The 24356-nt window shown below is 36.2% G+C and overlaps 1 protein-coding gene across 1 annotated transcript in view; it reads left to right on the plus strand.

Annotated features, from left to right (window-relative positions):
• Positions 1–22699, plus strand: part of Naalad2 (N-acetylated alpha-linked acidic dipeptidase 2) — a 43030-nt gene extending 20331 nt beyond the window's left edge. The window contains exons 11-21 of the mRNA XM_051198691.1: positions 617–702; positions 957–1076; positions 1175–1257; positions 3568–3631; positions 4573–4640; positions 10290–10381; positions 12166–12256; positions 15421–15685; positions 18710–18791; positions 19909–20001; positions 22432–22699. Coding sequence (XP_051054648.1) covers positions 617–702; positions 957–1076; positions 1175–1257; positions 3568–3631; positions 4573–4640; positions 10290–10381; positions 12166–12256; positions 15421–15685; positions 18710–18791; positions 19909–20001; positions 22432–22621 — 1234 coding nt within the window. The 3' untranslated portion in view covers positions 22622–22699. The remainder of the gene's footprint in view (positions 1–616; positions 703–956; positions 1077–1174; positions 1258–3567; positions 3632–4572; positions 4641–10289; positions 10382–12165; positions 12257–15420; positions 15686–18709; positions 18792–19908; positions 20002–22431) is intronic.
• The last annotated feature ends 1657 nt before the right edge of the window (positions 22700–24356 follow it).

Genomic DNA, 24356 nt, shown 5'->3' on the forward strand with positions numbered 1-24356 from the left:
TACTCTTAGCAGTCTATCTTAGAGGAAACTCCTTTAGTAAGTAGAACACTTTAAAGGAGCAAGGAGGGCACACTTTGCATTGCTTTACATTTATGGTTGGCAATATAATGTCTGTTTATCTCAGTGTTACCACAAATACATAAGTAATACATTATACTATAACATCATAGCCTTGCAGTGTTAATAGATTGGTTTAATTCCTGTGTAATTTTAGGGTTACATGTGTGCTCTGTTACTGTGCTGTACAGGGATTCATGTTCAAACAATAAATTTATCTTTTTAGTTACTACATAACAAACAGTTGTTCCTGTGTAGTAAAGTATTAAAATTAATACTTTAAGGTATTTAATAAAATATTTTGAACTAAAAATAAGAATAAGTAATACAGCTATGAAAAAAATATAAAATATTGTTATTTAAAGTTGACTTTAAAGTATATGTCTAAATACACAGGAATAAATTATAATGACACTTTGTGTTTCAAATAATCTGATTATTGAGGTTGTAAAGATATGAGAATTCACTCTTCTATAGTTTTGAGATTTTTTTTCAAAAAAGTTAAATAAAAGTAAATACAATGCTTCATTGAACTAATTTATTCTTTTCAAAATTCTAGGAAAGTTAGAATGCATGTAAATAACATTAACAAAATCACAAGAATTTACAATGTAATTGGAACTATCAAAGGATCTATGGAACCTGGTGAGTCACTAAAATTTTAAAGACATTTCCTTTTAACAAAGAATAAGATGGAACTCTGTCAATATGTATTTTTCTGGATGATTTGAAACTGAAATTTAGGGGAAGGATATCTCCACTCTGAAAGATTTCACATTACATTTGATTGTCTTCTGTGGAAGAAACTCAGGCAGGAAAATGTCTAACTTAAATACATGAATGGCAAATGCATGTATGTATATGCAAGTTGAAGCTCTTTTGAACACATTCTTGTCCAGATAGGTATGTCATTCTGGGAGGTCATCGTGACTGCTGGGTGTTTGGAGGTATTGACCCTACCACTGGGACTGCAGTTTTGCAAGAGATTGCCCAAAGTTTTGGAAAACTCATGAACCAAGGTAACTAGCCCTGGTAGCTGTTGACTGCAAGTGATTTGCTTAAAATTCCTGTACCTGTAGGTGGGTGTATTTAACCATTCACACTAACGTGATTGCAGGCTGGAGACCCAGGAGAACAATCATTTTTGCCAGCTGGGATGCAGAAGAGTTTGGACTGCTGGGTTCAACTGAATGGGCTGAAGTAAGTAACAGAGAAGGTACTCATAAGTTTGTATAGATTCTTTTACCAAACAGAGAATCACTCAAGAAAATTTAAGACATAGAACTCGCTTCTACTCTCACATCTATTTGGCAAAGCAGAGCCTCTTCTTAGCCTAAAACTATTATCAAAACATTTCAATTTTTTTTTGTATGTTATAAAAACAAAACCAGTAAACTCACAAAGTAATCAGAATCTGCAAGTTATTAATTTCTTTACCTTTTATAAGTTATATGCTTTGAGTGTTAAATATAAAATGATAATTCTGTAAATTTAATCAATTTAAAAAAGTAACTGAACTTATGATTTCAGTGTTGTTGTTTTTCTTTCTTAAAGGCTCTTAACTCTTGAAGAGCCTCTCCTATGCACCTTCTCTGTGTAGATTTGGACCCTGTCCTGGAACTCACTCTGTAGTCCAGGCTGGCCTTGTACTCACAGAGATCCACCTGCCTCTGCCTCCCGAGTGCTAGAATTAAAGTCAAGCACCAGTACTGCCTGGATAGTGAGCACACATTGCCATAAAGTTAGATACATTTTTGTGGTACTTGCTTTCTCTCTACTATTTGTTTGATACATATAAGCACAATGTGTTCCAAAGTCTGTGTATTGTCTAAAAAATGCTTTCCTCCTGACTTTTTTCCTCTTATATTACTATAAATAATCATATGAAGCAAAATCACATATAGTTGCTTATCTGATATCACTTATCTTTGTTGGTTATATTTATATTGTAGTTTCACTTTGATACTGGTACTTTAAATATGAAATTTGAAAGTAGAACATTAATTTAGATTGATTAAATATGATTGACCAAGCTAATTTATATTTAGAATGTGTGACTTCTTTTTTATTTTATTAATTTTTGTATTCCAGTGACTTCTTATAATACATGCATACATCAATGTATTTGTTCCTCCAATTTCAAAAATTCAAAATAAAAATCAATCTAAGATTTAGAATAGTAAATTTGCATTGATACCCATGTGAGGTTAAGAATAATTTCAACATTCTTCCTAGTTTTCTGTACCAGGTTTTTTCTTGGGGAGGGGCCGTAACCAGCTCCCAAATCATGACATGAAGACTTATTAGTTTTGAATGCTCAGCCTAGCTTAGGCTCATTTCTCTCTCTTTTAACTTAAATTAACCTGTTTCTCTTTATCCACCTTTTGTCTCAGGGTTTTGCCCTTTCTTCTGTATATCTTACTTCCCCTACTTGTGTGTCTACTGGCTGACAGCTGCCTTGCTGGCCCCATGCAAGTATCTCCTGTTCTCTCCTCTCTTCTCCTTTTCCTCTCTTAAGCCTAGATTCCTCCTCCTCTTTATTCTCTATGTCCACCAGCCTCACCTGTCCTTTTCTCTGCCTAGCTGTTGGCTGTCCAGCTCTTTATTAGCCCAATCAAGTACCTTCCACAGGTGAAACAAATGCAACACATCGTTACATAATTAAACACACCTTCTTACATCATTAAGCAATTGTAGCATAAACAAATGTAACACACCTTTACATAAGCAAATGTAACACATCTTCTGCCTAGTTAAAATAATATTCCATAATGGTTTTCTATAAGACATTCTGTCATATTCAATAGCACATTTAACTTCTTTGAGAACACATTGAGCGTTATGTATGGTGATGCACACCTTACTTCCCACACTCAGGTGGCAGAGGCAGGATGAACTTTAGTTTGAGACTAGCCAAGTCTATATAAGGAGTCCTAGGCCAGCCAGGGGTACACACTGAGACCCTGCAAATGCTGTAATAGAGACTTTGACAACAATCAAGGCAACCATATTAGTTACTTTCCTTGTTGTTGGAACAAAATGCCTAAGAGAAGCACTCAAGGTAGGAAGTGTTTATTCTATTCATAGTTCGAAGTTACAAGTCATCGTGGCAAAGGAGTAGTGATGCTACTCATCCCAGCACATCCACAGTCAGGAAGCTCACTTTGAACAATTTAGATTCAAAAGATTTTAGGCAGGACTACCAAATGTTGGAGCCTCTCCTCAACCTCTCTTCTGATACAGAGGATGAAGGACTCACACCTGAAAATATTTTCTGTGGGCGTTTGCTTTTAGTGCACAGCTTTATAATATTCTCATTTTCTTATTTTAATTTTTATTGCAATCATCAATTAAGCAGTTATAGGAATGTTGGTTAAGTGTGGTCACAGGCAGATACGATATTTGTCTTATAAACACAGCAGACCATTTTCCAGGAGATTATTGTGGTTACTTTGTTAATATTTTCGGAGTGGTAAATGCTGTGAGTTAACAACTTTGCTTCAACTGCAGGAGAATGCAAAGATCCTACAGGAGAGAAGCATTGCTTACATCAACTCAGATTCATCTATAGAAGGTGCATCTTATTTTAATTTGAAATACAATGGTTGAATAAATTCTATTTTTAGTCATCTCATTTCTAGTGAATATGCTATCTTTTTGTTTGGTCTTCTTTTCTTTCCCTTGTCTTAAGATAAGAGTCTCATGAATGGCCTCAAACATATTGGTGGCCATAACCTTGAACTTCTACTTGCTAAGCATTAGGATTACAGGCACCATAGTGCCTGGCAATTATTGTTGTTATTGTTTTTTGGCTTATTATTTTCATAAGTCTATAAATTCTAACTTACTAGTATCTCAGATCTTATGTTTCGATAAGATTATTCAGTAATAACTGTTTCTAATTTTACCACAGGAGAAAGAATTCATACTAGTCATAGTGACTTACAACTGAGCTACAGATCCTGAGTTGTTTTTTTTTTTTTTTCTGTATGTTTGGTTTATATTTCCTTGCCTTGGATTGTGACTTAAAGCTCTAATATTCACCATAATTTTTTTTGTGTGTGGAGAAACTAGAGAAATTTGGCTGGAGTATTTCAGAAGAAATATTTTGCAGAATATCTCATGCAGAAATATTTTCTTGAAACAGTTTCTTGTAAAACAATATATTTCCCCACTTTATTGGAACTGCTTTTTTAATTTACTTCTTGGTGGTTTTGATGCATTTTTGTTTTTTGTCCCTCCAGCTGTTACAACATGTCCTGTAGTCTTAATGCTTTCTTTGAAAAGATAGTGTACAATGAGAATTGGCTGATGGCTGTGGGACCTGCCACATCAGCTGCCAGAGCCCACCATTGCTTTGCCAGTTTAAACAATAACCACAGCCTTGCTCACTTCCCAGGAGCGTTGTGAAGTAAAGACTGCTACTTTGAAATAGGAAGTTGCAATTAAACATAAATGGATTTCATTTGGTAGTATGTAATGAAGTAAGACTTTTGTGTTTGGTTTATTTTTCAGGCAATTATACTCTACGAGTTGACTGTACTCCTCTTCTTTACCAGTTGGTGTATAAAGTGGCGAGAAAGGTAAACAAGTACACCTCGTTTACTATTTTATGATGAATGGATAACACTTTTCTGGTGTAATGAGCTACATTCATTTATACATCGCTATCAGAACAGTGGATATTCAAATAAGCAGCAATTAAAACAAAATTTATAATACACAGTTTACTATTTGGCATGATTGTGAGGATGCTAAGAAATAAAGTATTAAAAAATAAGCCAAGGAATTCAGACATCAGGCAATGCAGAAACCATTGGTCTTTATCACCAGGCAGGTGCCTTACAAGTGCCTGTAATTCCAGCTCAAGGGATTTGACAACCTTTTATGCTTCCTTGGGCACCTGAACATACATGGTGCATGGGAATACACACACACACACACACACACACACATACACACACACACACACAACCCAAAAAAAATCACATTAAAACAAATGAATCTTGAAAAAAAAAAATTTACTTGTAGAAATGTTTGCTGCTTTAAGGTCAGCCTTGGTGAAAAGTAAGAGGTGAGTATCACTCTAACACAGGTTCTATTTCCCAATATCTGTAATCTTGTCCTGCTTTCTGTTTACTGCTAGTGTCTTTAAAAACAGGTTTTTTTTTTTTTTGTTTGTTTTGTTTTGTTTTCAAGAGAAAGTGCTTGCTATATTTTCCATCTTGTTGGTGTCCTTACCCTGTGGAGTAAACTTATTTCCTTGTTTGTTAATTGGAACCCCTCACAATAGTTTCTTCCCTAGAAGCAAGTGTAAAGAGAATGCTTATGGGGAAACACTCAGAATATGTTTTTATGATCTATGCTCTTTTGAAAATGCCCGTGTCTTTGATGTCAGGGGTGATAAAACCTTTGGAGTCAGTAAGCAGAAATTTTTATTTGTATATCTTGTGCAAAGACAGAAACCTATTATCTGTGGTCATACAAGGACTCTGGCTCGTTCCTCTTCCTGTAAACAGATTGCTATAATTTCTTCCATCTTCATGGTGGGTAGCATGGCAGCAGGAAGTCAGGCATGGCATGTAGCAGTAGCTGAACGCTTAATCCTTACCTGCAGCCTTTTGAAACCTTAAAGCCCACCCCTAGTGACACACCTCCTCCAACAAGGTCACACCTCCCACTCCTTAAACAGTTCCACCAACTGGGGACCAAGCACTCCAACATATGAGCCTATGGCAGGCATTCTTGTTCAAAGCACCACACATAATAAGTCAAATAATCAAGGTGATGACAGGTGACAGGAGGGTATAAAAACAACAACAACAACAAAACCAGTTGCCTAACTTTACGAGAAAAGGGATACAGAACTGTTCTGCTGACAGTACATCTCGTGGAAGCAGTTAGGACTGGTCGTGGTTCAGGGACACAAAAAACAAGACAAGAGTTAGTGTTAGATTGAACATCATGGCTTTCCTATCCATCCTCCCCTGTCAGCCTTCCTCCATTTCCTCCACTGAGTTTAAACAGGGTTGTCATTTATGACCATGGTTGTGGAACTAGTCACTGGAACGTGTTGGGTCCACCAGTAGCTACAGAAGTAAAGGTAAGGAACTCTCCTCTCTCTGCATACATCAATACCCACAAATTCCTCTCCCTTCAACAACTAACTGTTGGTATGCAGGCCCATTGCAGGCAATTACAAACACAACTGCTGTAAGTTCGCAATTGCAGTGGATTGTCATCCCTAGGAAATAGCATTTCCTGTCTTAGGGTTCTATTGCTGTGAGGAAACACCGTGACCAAGAAACACATTGTGATGGAAAGAGTTTATTTGGCTTATATTTCCATATCACTGTTCATCATTGAAGTAAGTCAGGATAGGAACTAAACAGGGTAGAAACCTGGAGGCAGAAGCTGATGTGGGGGCTCTGGGGAGATGCCGCTTTGTTATAGACCCAGGATTACCAGCCCAGGGATGGCTCCACCCATGATGTGCTGGGCCTCCCACACCACCACACCATTGATTAATTAATGAAATGGTCTACAGACTTGCCTACCTACAACCAGTCCTTTTTTTTTTTTTTTTTTTTTTTTTTTTTGGCTTTTCAAACAAGATTTCTCTGTGGCTTTAGATGCTGTCCTGGAACTAGTTTTTGTAGACCAGGCTGGTCTTGAACTCACAGAGATCCACCTGCCTTTGTCTCCCGAGTGCTGGGATTAAAGGCGTGTACCACCACCACCGGGCTGCACCCAGTCTTATAGAGACATTTTTCTCTATAGAGGTTCTTTCCTCTCAGATGACTCTAGCTTGTGTCATCTTGACACAAGCCAGAACAGGTCCCTTCTCCATAATCAGCTCTTATATTCCTTCTTTGATATGTTCCACAGTGTTTCCTGAGTCCTGAGGTGTGGGTGTAAATATCCTGTTTAGATATCAGCACTCAACAGTCATGCATCCTCAGAATTTTGAGCAGCAATGAATTTCTGTTTTCACCTTCATTTCCTTCAGAGAGAAACTTCTGTGATCAAGGTTTAGAGAAGCATTTGTCTATGGGTATAAACAAATATCGAGAAAGTTGTTTGACACCATGTCAAATTAGCAAAAGGAATCGTGGGTTTTGAACAATACTTTTCACACTAATTATATATCTACCCGCCTGTGGAGTAGACCTCAAATTCAATCAGATCTGTTGGTTAACCCCATAACAGTCATGCTGCCATTGCACTCGTGTGTAAATCTTGTCCAGTGGGTTAATGTTGAACCTTTCAGGGTTCACTGCTACAGAAGACTATGGACGACCCTTAGCACCTTACACAGCACTTTCTGGCAGTATGTACTCTAAGCACCAGGGAAGATGCTTCCAGTTCAGGTCTAGCTTTCTTTCTTTGTGTCCTGCTATCAAGATGTGTGGTGTTGTCAGCAACAGGGCCTTTCCATTTTCTGGTGGGCAGCTATGTTGGTTTGAATGAGAAATGTTCCTCATAGTTTGACGTTTGAATACTTGGTCCCCAGTGGGTGGCCCTGTCTGGGGGCTTAGAGGGTACGGTTTTTCTGAAGGAAGTATGTTACTGTTAACAACCAGGCATTTGTGCTGGCTTGCTCTCAGGTTCCTCCACTGCAGCCTCTAGGAGCACTCCCTGTGTGCATGCGCTTGTTAGTACTCAGGCATTTACTCTGGCCTCCCTGTGCACATGTGCTGTATACCCGTATAAGAGGCTAGCCCCCGCCTCCTGCTCTCCCCCTCAGAGGCCGCTCCCGTACCTCCCCCTCCTCCTAATACATCTCCCACGTGAGTTCTGTTGTATAGTGTGAATTTCCTTCCTGATGCCCCCTAGACAACAACAGTTACTGGCAGAGAGGTCTTTGAGAAATTAAGGCCTTGCCCTACTCCAGTCTCTGTTTCATTTTCATGCTTGCTGTTCAAGCTGTGAGCCCCAGCTGCCATGCTTTCACCATAATGATCGTTTAACCCCCTGGAACTGTAACAATCTCTCTTCTATCAGTTGGCTTGATCATGGAGCTTTATCACAGCAATAGAAAAGCCGCTAACACAGCAACCGAGATTGCAACATACAGTTTGTGTGGTTTTGGGGGGCTTGGGCTTTCCTGGCCAAAAACCCTTATGGAGGTAACCCACTCTTGACCCTGGGGTTTTCTTTCTTTCTTTTTTAATTGAAATTTATCTTTCATGGAATATATTCTGATCAGTTTTCCCTTTCCAAACTACTCCCAGATCCTCCCCACCCCCAACTCTAAGACTTTGTTATCTCTCCTTCTTTCTAGAAAACAAATAAGCAAGCAAACAATAAGCAAAATAAAACACAATAAAAACACAATCAACAGAGAAAAAACACAAGAAACATGCACATGCAAAGCAAAACAAAACCCATAAAAACAAAATCACAAACAATATGTATAAGCAAAAGACCAATGAGACAAAAAAAAAAAAAAAAAATGTCCAAACAAACCATTAAACCGTTATGAGGGGGGAAAAGCCCTACAAAAATACTACTACTGAATTAATTTTTGTTGGCCATTAGCACTGGGCATGTGGTCTGCCCTTAAATGCATTTTTCCTTTGTAAGTGGGTATGAACTGGAGAAAAGCTTCTTGGTTAGGGAAGGAAGCTTGTGTCAACTCCCCCATCTCAGCTCTGCAACTGTTTGATCACCTGTGGTTTCTGTGTTTGGCATTATTCACTTATTTAAATAAGGTGTCTCTATTCAAACTCTCTCAAGATTTATTTTTAGTTTATGTGTATGAGTGTTCTGTCTGCATGTCTGTATGCACACCATGTGCATGCAGTGCCCACACAGGTCAGATGAGGGCATCAGACACCCTGGAATTGGAGTTGTGGCCACCAAATAGGGTTTTTTTGAAACTCAACCTGGGTCCTCTGCAAGAGAAGCAAGTGCTTCTTAACTCCGGAGCCATTCTTCACCCCATATTCTCAAAAAAACAAAACAAAACAAAACAAACAAACAAACAAAAAAACGTGTGTGTGTGTGTGTGTGTGTGTGTGTGTGTGTGTGTGTGTGAGAGAGAGAGAGAGAGAGAGAGAGAGAATGTGTAATTTATAGGAGTCATTTCTCTCCTACTATGTGGGTTCTGGGGACTGCATTCAGCTTACAGGTGTTATAGGTCAAGTGCCTTTGGCTGTTCAGATATCTCACCACTCATAAACTCCTTTCATTAAAAGTTTTTAATTAGCCAGCAGGTTTCCACATGACTTATTACATCATTACTAATCCTCCCCACATTTCTCATTTAAAATTTGCAATTGTAGTCTATTTCCTTTCATTTTCATATCACACGAGTTCTACCATCCACCCATCTTTAGGACTCTTCCTGATTGATATATCCCCTTTATAATTTTTTGATCATTACAGATACTCCAAGTTAAATACAAAGTTAAGTTAAAAGGTATGATACATAATAATAATAATAAAAGAATGTGGTATTTGGCTCTCTAGGCCTGAGTAACCTTTAGTAAATTTTACTCCCAATTTTACCCATTTCATTTTTCTTTGGTGCTAAATATTTCATTGTATAAACATACCACAGTTTCATTACCTACTTTTCATTTGATGGCCATCTAGTTTGATTCCATTTCCTAGGTATTTTGAGGAGAACAGCAATGAACCTGAATCTGCAAGGGTCTCCATTGATAGTTTTGGGGTTTATGTTTAGGAGTGGTATAGCCGAATCACATGTAGATCTATTTTTAATTTTGAGAAAACGCCACACTGATTTCCATAAAGACTGTAATAGTGCATATGGCTCCCATTTCCTCACATAAAGAAAATCCAGCTTTGCTTAAATGTTACCTTAAAAATATAAATAACTTTACTCACTACCATTGACTTCTTTTCAAGCAAAAGTAGGATCCATCTGCTTGGATAAAGACAATTTATTGAAGAAAATATATCTACATTTTCTCCAGAATCTTTACCAGAAACAATTTAAAACTCATTTAAGATGTTATCAATAAAAAAGGAAATTCCTTTTATAAAATAGGCAACATTACTAACAACAGTTATCACATGAAGAACAACTTGGGCTAGTTGTTTGGTTTTCTTATAAGTTTCAAAATATATTATTTTTAGGTAAGTTGAGCATGACATATGCATGCACATACAGATAGCAACGGAAGCTGATACTAATGTGCACATGGGGTTACACTGGTTATACATTTGCTCCAGTTCCTGATGTCCACTGTTTGTCTTTCCAGATCTCCAGCCCTGATGATGGTTTTGAAAGTAAATCACTTTATGAAAGTTGGCTGGCAAAAGACCCTTCACCTGAAAATAAAGATTGTCCTAGGTAAATTAATGTATATGTATTTTCTACCCAGATATAAATATAGTTTTCACCCTTTTCCTTACTTCTCCATGCAGTTCTCCAATAGCTGCTTTACCAGAGGATCAAAGTTCAGTTCCCAGCACTCATGTTATGCAGCTCACAGCCAATTATCTCTCTTCTGGATTCTGTGTGTATCCAAATATCTGTGTGTGTGTGTGTGTGTGTGTGTGTGTGTGTGTGTGTGTGTGTGTGTGTGTCTATCTGCTTCGTCTGTTTATATCATGGGAGAATTTTATTTTATTCTCTGACAACTATCATGGCTAGTTTTACTGGACATATCAGTCTAGATTGGCCATTGTGGTCTTTTGCGACTCAAAATACATTGCCCCAGGCTCTTCCAGCTTTAAAAATTTCCACTGAGAAATCAGCTGTTACTCTGATGAATTTTCCTTTATATGTGACTTGTGGTTTTTCTCCTATAGCTTTCAGTAGTCTTTATTTGTTAAGTATGTTTAGTGTTTTAACTAAACATGGGAATTTTCTTTTCTGATCTTGTATATTTGGCATTCTGTGTGCTTCTGGTGTCAATATGAGTATGTCTTTTCTTGTTTTGAAAAGTTTTCTTCTATAGTTTGGATGAAGATCTGGTATATGTACTTGACCTGGGATTTTTCTGCCTCGTCTATTCCTGTAGGTTGAAGGTTTATATTTTTTTTTTATAGTATTTCCCATTTCTTGTGTGTTCCCTTTTAAAAGTAATTTCATGTAAATTCTCTATTTTATCTTTGAGTTCTGATCTTCTATTTTCTATTTGATTAAATCTTGTAAGGCTTTCCTTTGAGTTTTCTAGTTGGGGCTGTTGGTTTTTTCAATGTCATCTTCATTTCAGCTTGCATCCTCTTGAGTGTTTCTCTTTATTGAATTCTATTTTCAAATTATGGATTGTCTCCATCATTTCTATTAGCCTTACATTTGTGTTTTCTGGGGCATCACTCAGACATTTATCCTCTTAAAAGTCACTGAGCTGTTTCTTTTTGGCTTCTTTAAACCTTTTGAAATTTTGATGATGTTTATAATTTTTAAGTTTCATTGTCATTGGCAGACATTTATCTAGAGCTGGTGGATTATTCTGTGTGTGGAGTTTAATGTATTGATATTATGTAATTTTATTTATATTTTTGTAATGAGATCTGGGAATGTGGACTTCTTTTATTAATTTGTGTTGGGCTATACCCTGGAGAAGGATGTTATTTATGTTGACATGTGTGTGTGTATGTGTGTGTGTGTGTATGTGTGTGTGTATGTGTGTGTGTGTGTGTGTGTGTGTGTTGTCATTCATATACCCTCCTTTTTGCATGTGGGTCCCAATATCAAACTCAGTTTGTCAGGTTTGTTGGCAAGAGTCATTATTCGCTAAGCCATTTTGCTAGCCCTCAAATTAGTCTTGCAAAACTTTAAATGTGTTTTTCCATTATAAATTTTCATATGCTTATTCAGCAGAAAAGTAGGCTCTTCCTATAAGTACCTGGAGGTGGCCTATGTTATTTTAAAAACATTAGGTTGCCGTGTTCTGTAATACTGACAAACTGGAATCATATTCAATGTAGCCTATAACATTAATATTTTAGTATTCTAGTAAACAATAGGAGAATAGATTGAAGATTGTTTATCTATTTTTATTCTTATAACAATTTGGCATGCAAATTCTTAGCTATTCTTGGAGCAGGATTCATTTTCCCATCTTGTTGACTTCGTATTATTTATTATTTTATGAACATACTTATTTATTAATATTTTATGTCTAGAATCAATAAGCTGGGATCTGGAAGTGATTTTGAGGCTTATTTTCAAAGGCTTGGAATTGCTTCAGGCAGAGCACGCTACACTAAGAACAGGGTAAGCCATTTAGTAAATTTTCATATGCAGTATATTGGTTCACTCTTCATTACTGTACCCAGATTATTTGGATTCATGGATTCAAAGGTCTCAGCCTATTATATTTGTCCCAGTTCTTGTGGGGTTGTGGTGAGGAAAGCTGCTCACTCTAGGGTAACCAGAAAGCAAAGAGAGATTAGAAGGGCCTGGGTTGCCACTTCCCCTTCAAAGGAATTTCCCAGTACCTCTTTCTTTGGGTCTTTGTTTTTAGTTATGAAATAGTGTGTTTCATTATGACATTTTCATGTGTGTATACAATGAACTTTAATGACACTTATCTTCCCCTTGTACTTTCTGCACCCTCTCATACTTCTTCCTGCAGTTTTTGTCCTCTTTCAAATAGTCCTCCATTTACTCTCACATCTTTTGTTTTAAATTTAGATATGTAGATTCTGTAAATAGAGAAAACGTACTATATTTATTATTCTCCGTATGACTTATTAATATGATGAGCTCAAGCTCCATCCATTTTCCTGTAACACTTCCTCAAATTGTTCTACTACCTTTAAGAGTGCCCCACTGAGAATACAAGCTTGATCTTACCAGTCTTTGTATATGTCTCTGGACGGGGGTTTCAGGTTCAAGACATAGCAACTTTCTTTAATATGAACTGTAATTGAATTGTATGCATCAGTTAGTAGGTTGGCCTGAGACCTAAGAAGAGTTCAGGGATACAGACATTCTGTCTGCTTGTTCCTGTTCCTTTGTAGATACACCATGAAGGGATAGGGGCTGTTCTGTGAATGCATTACTACCAAGGTTTTTTATTGAAATGGTAGTTTGTGTAGAAATGCTGGATGCATAGTTGGTTGTACATATTAACCAATTGTATCCTTTTCTCAAAACAGAACTTTTTGGAAAAATCTAATTTTGTTCTAGGGATATAGCTCAGTTGATAGAGTGCTTACCTAGGATGCATGAAGTCCTGGGTTCCTTTCCCTAAAATGGCATGTGGTAGGATATCCCTATAATCCCTGTACTTGGACTGAAACTAAGTGGAACAGAAATTCAAGGTCTACCCTGGTCACATAGAGAGTTTGAGATCAGCTTGGGCTAGCCAGGTTCTCACTCAAATTAAATAAAACAGTAAGTAAATAAAATTTTATTTTGTGGTCTAGTTGTATAGACAGTGTATGTTATTTTCTTAGAGGGAATGTTTTTGTTGAGGGGCATGCTGGGCTCGGGTTGTGTGGTATCAGTTACCCTTCCACATATTCCTATTCCTGTCTATCATGAGTGGGCAGGAAACAAAGCAAGTTCCTCTCAAATTTTAATTTCTTCCTATTTTTTTTTATTGTCCATTCATCTTTTTGTTAGATCAATCAGGCTCCTAAGGCAGGCGAGGAGAAACACATCTTTACATAGTTAGATACTCTGCAACAGTTCTACTTTTGTAATCCAAATAAGAAAGTTCATATGGTATTTGTCTTGATCATATTCAGTTTCACTCACATAGTAGCAAATTAACAAGTTTTCCATTTTCTATTCTGTACTGGGAGGTTTGTATCATGTCATTCAACCATTCTGATGACTTGCAAGTGCTTATACACAGTGAATATGTTCTGTGTTGTTTTGCGCATGTCTTGGGTTATTTCATAACCAAATATTGGCTTCTTTACATCTTTTTAATCAATTTCAAACCCAAAGTACAATACACCAACATCTTCCTTGTACATAATGCATACCGGCTGTCAATTTGACTCTCCCCAAAACAGCCAATGATAAAGAAGCAAAGGTAGCTCCAGAATATTGCAAATTAGATGAATGAGCATTGTATACTGTATGTCAATACTCATTTTGTTTTTTACTACAGCTGACCATCAAACAACATGGGTTTAAATGGTATGAGTCCATTTAGATGTAAATATTTTTGAGATAGTTTTACAATTTAAAAAGATTACACAGTAATACTCTAGAAATATAAAAAAAAACTTTAAGGACTAGATAGCTCTTACCTAAAATATGTGCTGATGAATCTATTCACTGTTTACTGCTATGAAATATGTAAAAATAATGCAAGAAATTTAAATTTATCAAAGTTATATATAGAATTATATATAGTACCATTTAAATTACAATGAAATATAAGTAAATGTAAAGATATTACATTAAGTTATAGTTACATAAAATTGACACAAAGACTACTAAAACAATCCTATAATTCTGCCCCGTGGAGTTGTGGTATGATTGTTTTGAGTATATATTTAAAATGCCACGTGACACTAATCGTCTGTGCTTGAGTTCTTTACCACTCCAGTAAGTTTCCTACTGTAGTAAAAAGTAATCTGTCATGGGTTTCACATTTTTTTTTCCTCTCATAGACTATAAAGCATACAAATACATGTGTTTTTATATTAGTAGTAGTTTGTTGATACATGTACTTTCAATGGTAAAGAAATTAAATTGGTTCTTCCTAACTCCTGTGTGGTTCATGGGTCAACTGCACATGGAAAGTGTGACTTAGCTCTTTATCACTCTATTTACTTTTCCACTCTGTCACCAGTTTAAAGAAAGTTGTCTAACATTCAGCAACACAGTACATTAGAAACACACAATTAGAAGGAGGGGGACTGATACTGGATTGCTTTTAGTGATCTAGAGTAGTAAGCATGATAGTCCTATAAGTAGATAGCAGATGGTAAAAATAAATTTATGATATACAGACCAAAGATCTCAAACTATTTCTACATGGTAGTAACATGGCAACATGTTAATTACAGATACTGCCACAATTATTATCAAGGGTTAATAGCCTTTGGTTGAGCATTCCTTAGTTAGAGAAAGAATGCATTACTGTTTTCTGTTCTCTAGGCACTAAGCTACCCAGAACTTTTCATACACTTGTTCAGTTCATAATTTTGAATTGTGCTGATTTGAATACATCTTTCTTTAGTTATCAGAACCAAAAGGTTGAATGGAGGTTACATGAATTATAAAATGACGACAGGAATATAAAAATTTACATCAGTAAGCATTTTGGCTATAGTGTTTTAATTACATTTTAATTTTATTTGCTTAACTCATGAAACCAGGGCTGTTATATATTTTTCTTTAATCATCTCTATGATTAAAATATCATAAATTGAACACGTAACACTTATTTTTCAACTCCTTCTCCATTTTAGAAAACAGATAAATACAGTAGCTATCCTGTATACCACACCATCTATGAGACATTTGAATTAGTAGAGAACTTTTATGATCCCACATTTAAAAAACAACTTTCTGTGGCTCAGTTACGAGGAGCATTGGTGTATGAGCTTGCAGACTCTGTTATCATTCCTTTCAACATTCAAGACTATGCAAAAGCATTGAAAACCTATGCAGGAAGTATCTTCAATTTATCCAGGAAACATGAACAGCAACTGAGAAACCATGGAGTGTCATTTGGTAAGACATTTTATAGACTTTAATGTATACTTTCTTATCTCCTGATCAGTGTATTCTAGAAGAAATCCTCACCCATTTACTAATTCTTTCTGATAAAGAAGTTAAGTAAATACTGACTTAGGGGTCTTATTTAATCTGAAATGTCTATGACTCATGAAATAGTACTACAAACATTGAATTGGGTAAAGATTTTTCCATGTTAAAACTATTACTAATATTTCCCAAATATTAAAAATTATAGTCACAAATTCTATTACATATTATTATTGCTGAATATATCCTTCAGTTTTTGTGTACATGAAGGATATTTTGCATAGATATAGTCAGTCTTTACTTTTATGACTGCATCTCCATACCATGTGTCTTCTATAAAGTAGAGGGGAAACACAGCACAATGCTGTCACAAACACTGGAGCTGGAAGCAGTTGGTCTGACTCATATAGTCTCTCTTCCACTTAGTGTCCGTGACTTTTAGAACACTCTTAACTTTCGTATTGCCAATTTCTTAAACCACGGATCAATAAAACACATTCCCTATTGGGGAGATAATTAGGAATATGTAGATCAGTAGTGATTGGCTCAGTGAATGTTGTCTGCTGTCACTAATTGTAAATATGTTCTTTTCTAATATATATGTGTGTGTGTGTATGTATGTATATATATATACATATATACACATACATACATACATACATATATATATATATATTTACTATAGACCAAAGTAATCAAATTTGTATAGAATGTCTGCTGTGTACCAAGTACATTACTAATATTAGGGTGATATTCATTAAAGTTTTCAAGGAGCTTGAAATTTAATGTGAGAAAGAAGACGACGAATACATTTGACAAGTTATTAGAGGTGCAAAAAGAATAGGGGTGGAGTTGGTCATTAGTGGCATTTGAATGTTATTTTGATTATTATATAAAGATTAGCAATCTTTGTGAAGTTATAAAGAATAGAAGGTATATTATTCATTTAAAATTAAAAATTACATCTATAGAGTAATTGTTTGTGGGTGTGCTTCCATGAAAATATGGAGGTCAGAGTACAATTTGTGGGAGTTGGTTCTCTCCTTCTGCTATGTGGCTCTCAGGCATTGAATCCAGCATGGTAGCAAGTGCCTTTGCCCACTGACTCATCTTGCCACATGTGGATGTTTCAATCTAGACATAAAATGAAGACGAGCCATGTAGGTGTGCATAGCCCCAGCATTTAGAAGGTTGAGGCAGGAGGATCACAAGCATTAGGTCAGCCTAGGCTACATAGAAAAATGGCCTGAAAAAATAAAACAACAAATGAAAGAAGGAAAAAAGAAAGTATCTCTGCTTGATGAGGGGAATGAAGAAATAAAACTGGAGAAAAAGACAAGGCCCTTCTCAAGACAGATGCTAGAAGGTGTGCAGCTATGCAGCACGTGGGGCGTTCTTGAGGACCTTTTGATGAAATGCCTCTTCTACATTTGTATGGGTTGAGATCCAGTCAGGAGAGAAGCTACATAGGCTTAGTAGCAGAGCCTTCTTTAGACAAGTTAATTTCTCCTTACTGTTCATGGACCAGTCTTCTCTGTTAATGCCATTTTCTGCTGTTCTTAATATCTGTGTCTATTGATGAATGTCCATCAGATGGCATATTCTTATATCTCTTCCATCTTAACAGTAGTATTTAACAATTGAAATTCCATGTGCCATGAAGCAATAGTTAATCAGAAGATGTGTCAATGAAGAATGTGAGCATGATGAGTGAATGGATGAATCAATCTACTAGTGATACATAATCTATACTCCCAGCTCTTTATCTTCCACTATACAATTCACTGTGCTCATAGATCACTACTACTGACCAGAAATGTTCTTTGTGGTTCTTTGTGATGTTATCATGACCAGTGTCACTGAACCCTAGTGACATAGTTGTTTTTATCTTGATTTCTGTATTATATTGAAATTTAAACTTCCTTCTTCAAAACACTCTTACCCATTATTAGATTATTTGCTTTGAACATGTTTTAAACAAAGCTTGGAAAAGTTGAGGTCTAAAAGGACTTTTTTGAAAATACTAAATGTATTTATATTGAAGGATCCACCTCTTTGACAGCTAATACAGTAAAGTTATGTGATCTGAGCTACAAGTACTTGATCTGCAAAACAGATCCAAATGCAAGCAGTAAGTCAATCATATATGTCAAGTCCTGCTTAGGACACATAAACATGGGAAATAGGTTGTTGTAACAAAAAATGTGTGCTGAGAATTTAGTTATATTTTTTAAAAACATGAAATAAAAAAAAAGTATGACCAGACCCAACCTCATACTGTGTCTCAGTCTAGATATATTAATTTGTCACAAGTCACCCTTTGAAAAAGATGTTAATATACCATTATTTGAAAATAAAAATTAGTATTGTCTTAATCCTATAATAATTACAGAAATAGTATCATACATATATATTCTCCAGAATCTAATATATCCTAATTGTTCAATCAATATATTCAATGAATGCTGGGGTTTGGGTACATAATTGAAGAAATATTTATTCCCTGTACTTGTGAAAGATAATTCTCTTAAGAACCAATTTAGGGGAGTAATAAAGAGATGATTCAGTGGTTAAAAGCACTTTCTGGTCTGTCATGAGGACAGGAGTTAGGATCTCAAGACTCGTGTCATGTGGGTCATAAATCCCTGTAATTTGTGGATCATAAATACCTGTAATTCCAGCTCCAAGAGATCTTACCCCCTCTTCTGACCTCCATAGGTACCAGGACCACACACACACACACACACACACACACACACGAGACATGGACACACATACGGACATGGACACACACACGGACACTTAAAAACACAATTTGACTACATTTCAAATTCCCATCTTTTTCCCCCCAATACTCTTTCATGTATCCACAAGAAGGGTCCTTAGAATAATGGTTACCCTACTTGTTTGATTCTTTTAGGGAGAGGACAGTAATATGAATATCTGAAATGTGAACCACTAAATTATTTTATTTTTCTATTTTTTAAAAAGATGCCTTATTTTCTGCTGTGACAAACTTTTCAGAGGCTGCTTCAGATTTTCATAGAAGACTCACACAAGTTGATCTTACTAAGTAAGTTTCAGGTGCCTACTCTCAGAAGGGCAGATTGTCTTCCCCCACCCGTGTGTAGAATGCTAAGTCATTGCTTCTTAAGCCTTTGTCTGTACAACAGCAGCATCAGCAACAATTGCCAGCTTAGAAAGCAGAAAGACATGTTTAGAGATGTCTTTTCTCAAACACATCATTTCTAACTACTCCCTTAACTCCTCTGTTGTCCTCTTCCTTCTCTTCATTTTCAAGTTCACGGCTTCTTCTACAATAACCAGGTCTTTCAGAGTTCTGTTTCTAGTGACACTGTAGATGATTTACACTAACATTAAAGTATAGCTTGTATGATGAGAGTTACAGTTGAAAATTCATAACTCTATAAGCTTAGGCGCTTTTGAATATATTTCTGTAGAGTCCTTCTCAACACTCCTATTTATCCATCTACCACTTCTTTTGTATAGATTTTTTTTCTGGAATTTTTTTATGTTATTGTGACTTTTAGGTAGAAAATAATTTTAAAATTATATTACAATATTATACAATAAATGTAAATTGCACCAAAGTATACTTTTTTTTTTTTTTTAGATTTAATCAGCAGGCTGTGTCAGTCATTTTGAGGAGGTTCTCTTGTCCCTTGGACTGTGGGAGAGCCCAAAGATGTGTGCAGTTCAGCTACATAAAAAGCAGTATATGGATTGTGAAAGGGAAAAAACCTCCCCTGATTATTGTGTGAAGTTGCCCCTGCTCTTTTCACAGACTTCAGACTTTACTCTTTGTTGTGGCTTATCTTTATTCTGTTTCTTCCACAGTGGGGCTGTGTGAGTCATAAGGAATAACTTGCAGGGAGGCCTGGTTATTCTACAGAGAAGTAAACACTATCTTTTACTTCTTTTTGAGTACTCTGTGGCCTTGAAAAACAAAGCTAACCATTTCTGAGTAGCATCCTATGTCTATTATAAATGCTAGTAAGATGATCCTACTGTTATATGTTGCTTGCTGTGTAACATATTACTGTTAACATTATTTCTGTTAAGGGTTTATTGATTATTTTATTTATCTTCCCATGCATTATCTGTATTTAATACTAGTTTAATTGTGGCCTTCTAGTAGAGATTTTGATGATGAGTTTTTATTCTCCAAGTCCTATTGCAGTGAGAATTATGAACGACCAACTGATGCTTCTGGAAAGAGCATTCATAGATCCCCTTGGTTTACCTGGGAGGCAGTTCTACAGGTAAGGCAAGATGGGTGCTCCACAGAGGGCACCAACCACATCACTGGAGTCAAAGAAGAATATCAAAAATGATTTAAACTAATGCCATCACAGGAGTGGAAGATGACAACATACTAAATATACTAAGTTTAATATAAATGCTAAATGTAACATAGGTAAGATTATGTATCCAGTAATGGTGTAATGTGTAGTATCAGAGAATACGTTTCATATCAATTAGTTCTTTATGGTATGCCAAACTGAGAAACACAATATTCCAAATACATAAAGGGATCTTAAAGCACATGCACTCAAAGTCTAACGAATCCTTCCTGCATGCTCTCAGGTAAGGATTCAGTCTGTTTCAGACTCAGTGATGGAGAGCTTACTGCTCCATGAAGAAGCCCTTCTATTATATGTAAAGGTGTAATTACTAGAAAGTCTCCTTCATAATGATCTCAAGTCTTTTATCCTGTAATATTCTCATCTGACCTGATCTTTCTTTTCAAGTAAAGTAAGTTTCGCTTACTATACTTAAATTTAGTTTCATTCCATCTAAAGATATAAGTTGTTAAGATGGCTGCATGTCCCTTAAAAGAACTATTGCTTTGCTTCAAGGTTACTGTTTTTTTTTTTTTTAATCTATGTCATATTTTCTTTTAGTATCTTAGAGTTATTAGCTCTCAAAGTCCATTTTCTCAAGGTCCTTTAAAAAAGGGTTCCTTGTGGATGGCTTAGTGAGTGAGGGCAATTATTGCTTTTTAAGAGGTTTCAGGGTTGATTCTCAGCACCTACAAGGTGGCTTACAACCATTTGTAACTCAGATATGCCGGTCTCTTCTGAACTCTGTAGACAGCAGGCATGAACGTGGCACACATATATACACCTAGGCAAAGCATTTATTCACATAACAATGTAAATAAATCTAAAAACTATTTTAAATGGTTTCTTGATGGAAATTAAGATGGTCCTTAAAAGTCAGAAAAAAATCTTTGTGTTCATGTAGATGTAGGACTGAGTGCATTTCAGCGCTCTGTGATGTAGGATTTACCTGTCTGAATTATCATACTAAATGCTACGTTACAAAGCTGGCTATCACCTTTCTAAATGTTAGTGGTTAGGACTAACATTCAAGTGACAGGAACAGAATTTTAAGAACACAGATCTTTCCCTGGGAAATTATTTTTCTAAACCTTGGCTTTCTCAGCTACAAATGGAGATTTTAGCTGTTTATCACTGAGGAAGGCACTCTGGAATGTGAGCTATATTTATAAATGTTGTCTATTCATAGAAATAACTTAGATATCAGTTATGAATGTGTGTGTGTACACGCGCATGTGCGTAACAAGCAAGAAATATCCAGAATTTTAGCCTTTTCTTGATGTGCATAACAAGCAAGACATATCCAGAATTTTAGTCTTTTCTCGAAAGTTATTAGTGCATTGATCCTTGAGAATTACTTTTTAGACTGCAAACATCTGTACTTTGTGAAACTTTCAGACTCGGAAGCATGAGTCTAGACACAGCTCAACTTCATCAGTTCCCTCCTCAGTCACACCTCTAGTTCTGCCTATCTCAGAGAAATTCAGTTATGTAATGTGTATATATATAAATGTCTACTTTGTATGCACGTTTACATGTAATTGTATACACATATTTATGGGGATAAATTTACATGTAAATGTGTACATTTATATATTATACATACACATAGGTCTTTAGACAGAAACATTTATATTTATATAAATGAAGCCATACCTTATTTTACAAGTTTTTTTTTTTTCAAGAATCCGTCTGTTGACATCAGCATAGGTTTTAGCACTTTAATTCCCTATATAGTATGCCATTGTTTGGCTTTCATTTATAGTTTTAATGACATTACTGACATTTGTTAGATGAGCTTCTCTCATCAATTATGAAACACACTTCCTTAAGATGTCCTTGTGATGCCAGCTGGTGGCAAATGCCTTTAATCCCAGCACTTGGGAGGCAGAGGCAGATGGATCTCTGTGAATTGAGACCAGACTGGTCTACAAAAGCTAGTTCCAGGACAGGCTCTAAAGCCACAGAGAAACTCTGTTTTGAGCCCCCCTCCCCAAACAAAGTGTCCTTGTGTTGTATTTGAACATTTATAAATAGTAATATCTCTAGAATCAGGTCCTGGGATTTAGAGCCAAAACTTGATGAGAATGTCCTCCAAACCCACTATCTTAAAACTGCCTTTGCCCTATTAATATTTAGACATTCGAACACTAAAGTAGTTCATATTGCTGTTTCAGTCTGTTGCAGTGTTCTAGAATGCTACTGTATTATTGTAGAGATTTTGAAGAATGACTGTATGACATATTGCAGACTTGTAAGGTGCCCAACAACTTCTAAGATAAATGTAGCAATGACATCTGCAATTTTTCAATTGTTTTAAAAATAGGCAATTTTTGTTTGTTTGTTTAGGCACATCATCTTTGCTCCAAGTAGCCACAACAAATATGCTGGAGAATCTTTCCCTGGGATTTATGATGCCATGTTTGATATTGAGAATAGAGCAGACCCTCACTTGGCCTGGGCAGAAGTGAAGAAACATATTTCTATTGCAGCTTTCATGATTCAAGCAGCAGCAGGGACACTGAGAGATGTGTTATGAAGTTTCTGTCAAGTAATTTTATCACTAACAGTACTGCAGAATGTTTGAGCATGAAACTGTTGGAGGGAGGTCTTGCTCAAAGACAGACTGCTGAGAGTCTGAAGACATGTCTTTTTCTCTGATGATTCCAAAAAGCCAGGATATTCTAAAACCATAATTTCACATCCACCTTATTTACCTGCAGTTTTTTTTTCAAACTCTTGTATGCATATTCAGTGAAAGTGAAACTGGAAGCAACCCAAGTGTTCGTGGACAGATAATTGAATTCATTGTGGTACATACAGTGGGATACTGCTGAAAATAAAAGAACTGCTAAACACCCAACATTATTGGCAGATCTTGCTGAGCAAAATGTTGGGTATCAATGATTCCATAAAGTCAAACTAATCTAAGGGGAAGTCTTCTGGGATAAATGGTATTTTCCATACCTCCAGCTAAGTGTTAGTTAAAAAAGCTGTATGCATTTACCAAATCTCATCAAGCTGTTGTTTAAATGTCTATATTTTGATAAAAACTATGCTGAAAATAAATTTGATTATGAGGGGGAAATCCTACAAAAATTAGAAGTCAGGTAAAGAAACAAAGTGCATCATGACTTGTAAGTGATCAAGGAATACATAAAATACCAATGACACTTTAATAACTCCAGTTCTACTGAATAAACATGTAAGTCTAACAAATGAGGACATAGTCTCCCCAACTCTCTACCCCAATCCCTTTAAGAAAAGTTCAGCAGCATTACAAGGTTTTAGGCAGAGCCTGGGTATTACAGCTTCCTTCAATAAAAAAAGGACGAAAACTTGGCTGTATGGTAGGACTCTTGCCTCATTTGTTCAAGAACCGTTTCCCTGAGTACCACACACACATGCATGAACATGTACATATATACATGCATTAACACACCAACTAAGCTTAGTTGTTTAACTACTTCACCAAATAATTGAAAATAAAAAAATTAGAACAGTTCCCTCCCTTAGCCTTAGGGAGAATCAAGGGAGAGTGTGTGGATAGAGTATACAAGGCTCAAGATGGGAAGGAGTGCTATGAAATGATCTTCTGGACATTACTGTTGCACAAATGAATGCACAGTTGTGGGTTATCTACACAAGATCAAGCACAAGAGTTCCCATCTTGTGGGAAAAACTATTGGCAGTTAATGACCAGGAGAGGGGAAGCCAGCTTTTCAGGCTGTAGCTACTGGTAAGTTGTTCATGATCCAGTAAACAGACCCACAACCACTCCTATGCAAGCAAATCTAACTAAACTCAGTGTATTTGAAAACAAACAAAAGACACAAAAGTAGGTGTTGGGAAGATGGGTTCTGGAGGGAATCGGAGAATAAGGGAATTGGTGGGGAATATGTCCAAAACATTTTGTGTATGTGTATGAAATTATCAAGGAATAAAATATTTTCAAATATTAACCTTATATAAGCACACTAGCTAAAATAGCAACAGCTCAGTTTGATCAGAAAGAAAAATTAACCCATTACTCTTCCATGTTGGCCAATAAGACAGTCTAATGAGTGGGATGTTAGAAAACACAAACCTTGTGGAGATGTCTGGTTGACATCTTGAAGAATTATTTTCAACAACAGTTAAAATTTGCCATGAAGTTTGCCTACATGAATTTTTTTGTTTTGTTTTTCAAGACAGCATTTCTCTGTGGCTTGGAGGTTGTACTGGAACTAGCTGTTGTAGAACTCGCAGAGATCTGCCTGCCTCTGTCTTCCAAG

Source organism: Phodopus roborovskii, unplaced genomic scaffold, assembly GCF_943737965.1.
Source record: "Phodopus roborovskii unplaced genomic scaffold, PHOROB, whole genome shotgun sequence".
In the NCBI taxonomy this organism is placed as follows: domain Eukaryota; kingdom Metazoa; phylum Chordata; class Mammalia; order Rodentia; family Cricetidae; genus Phodopus; species Phodopus roborovskii.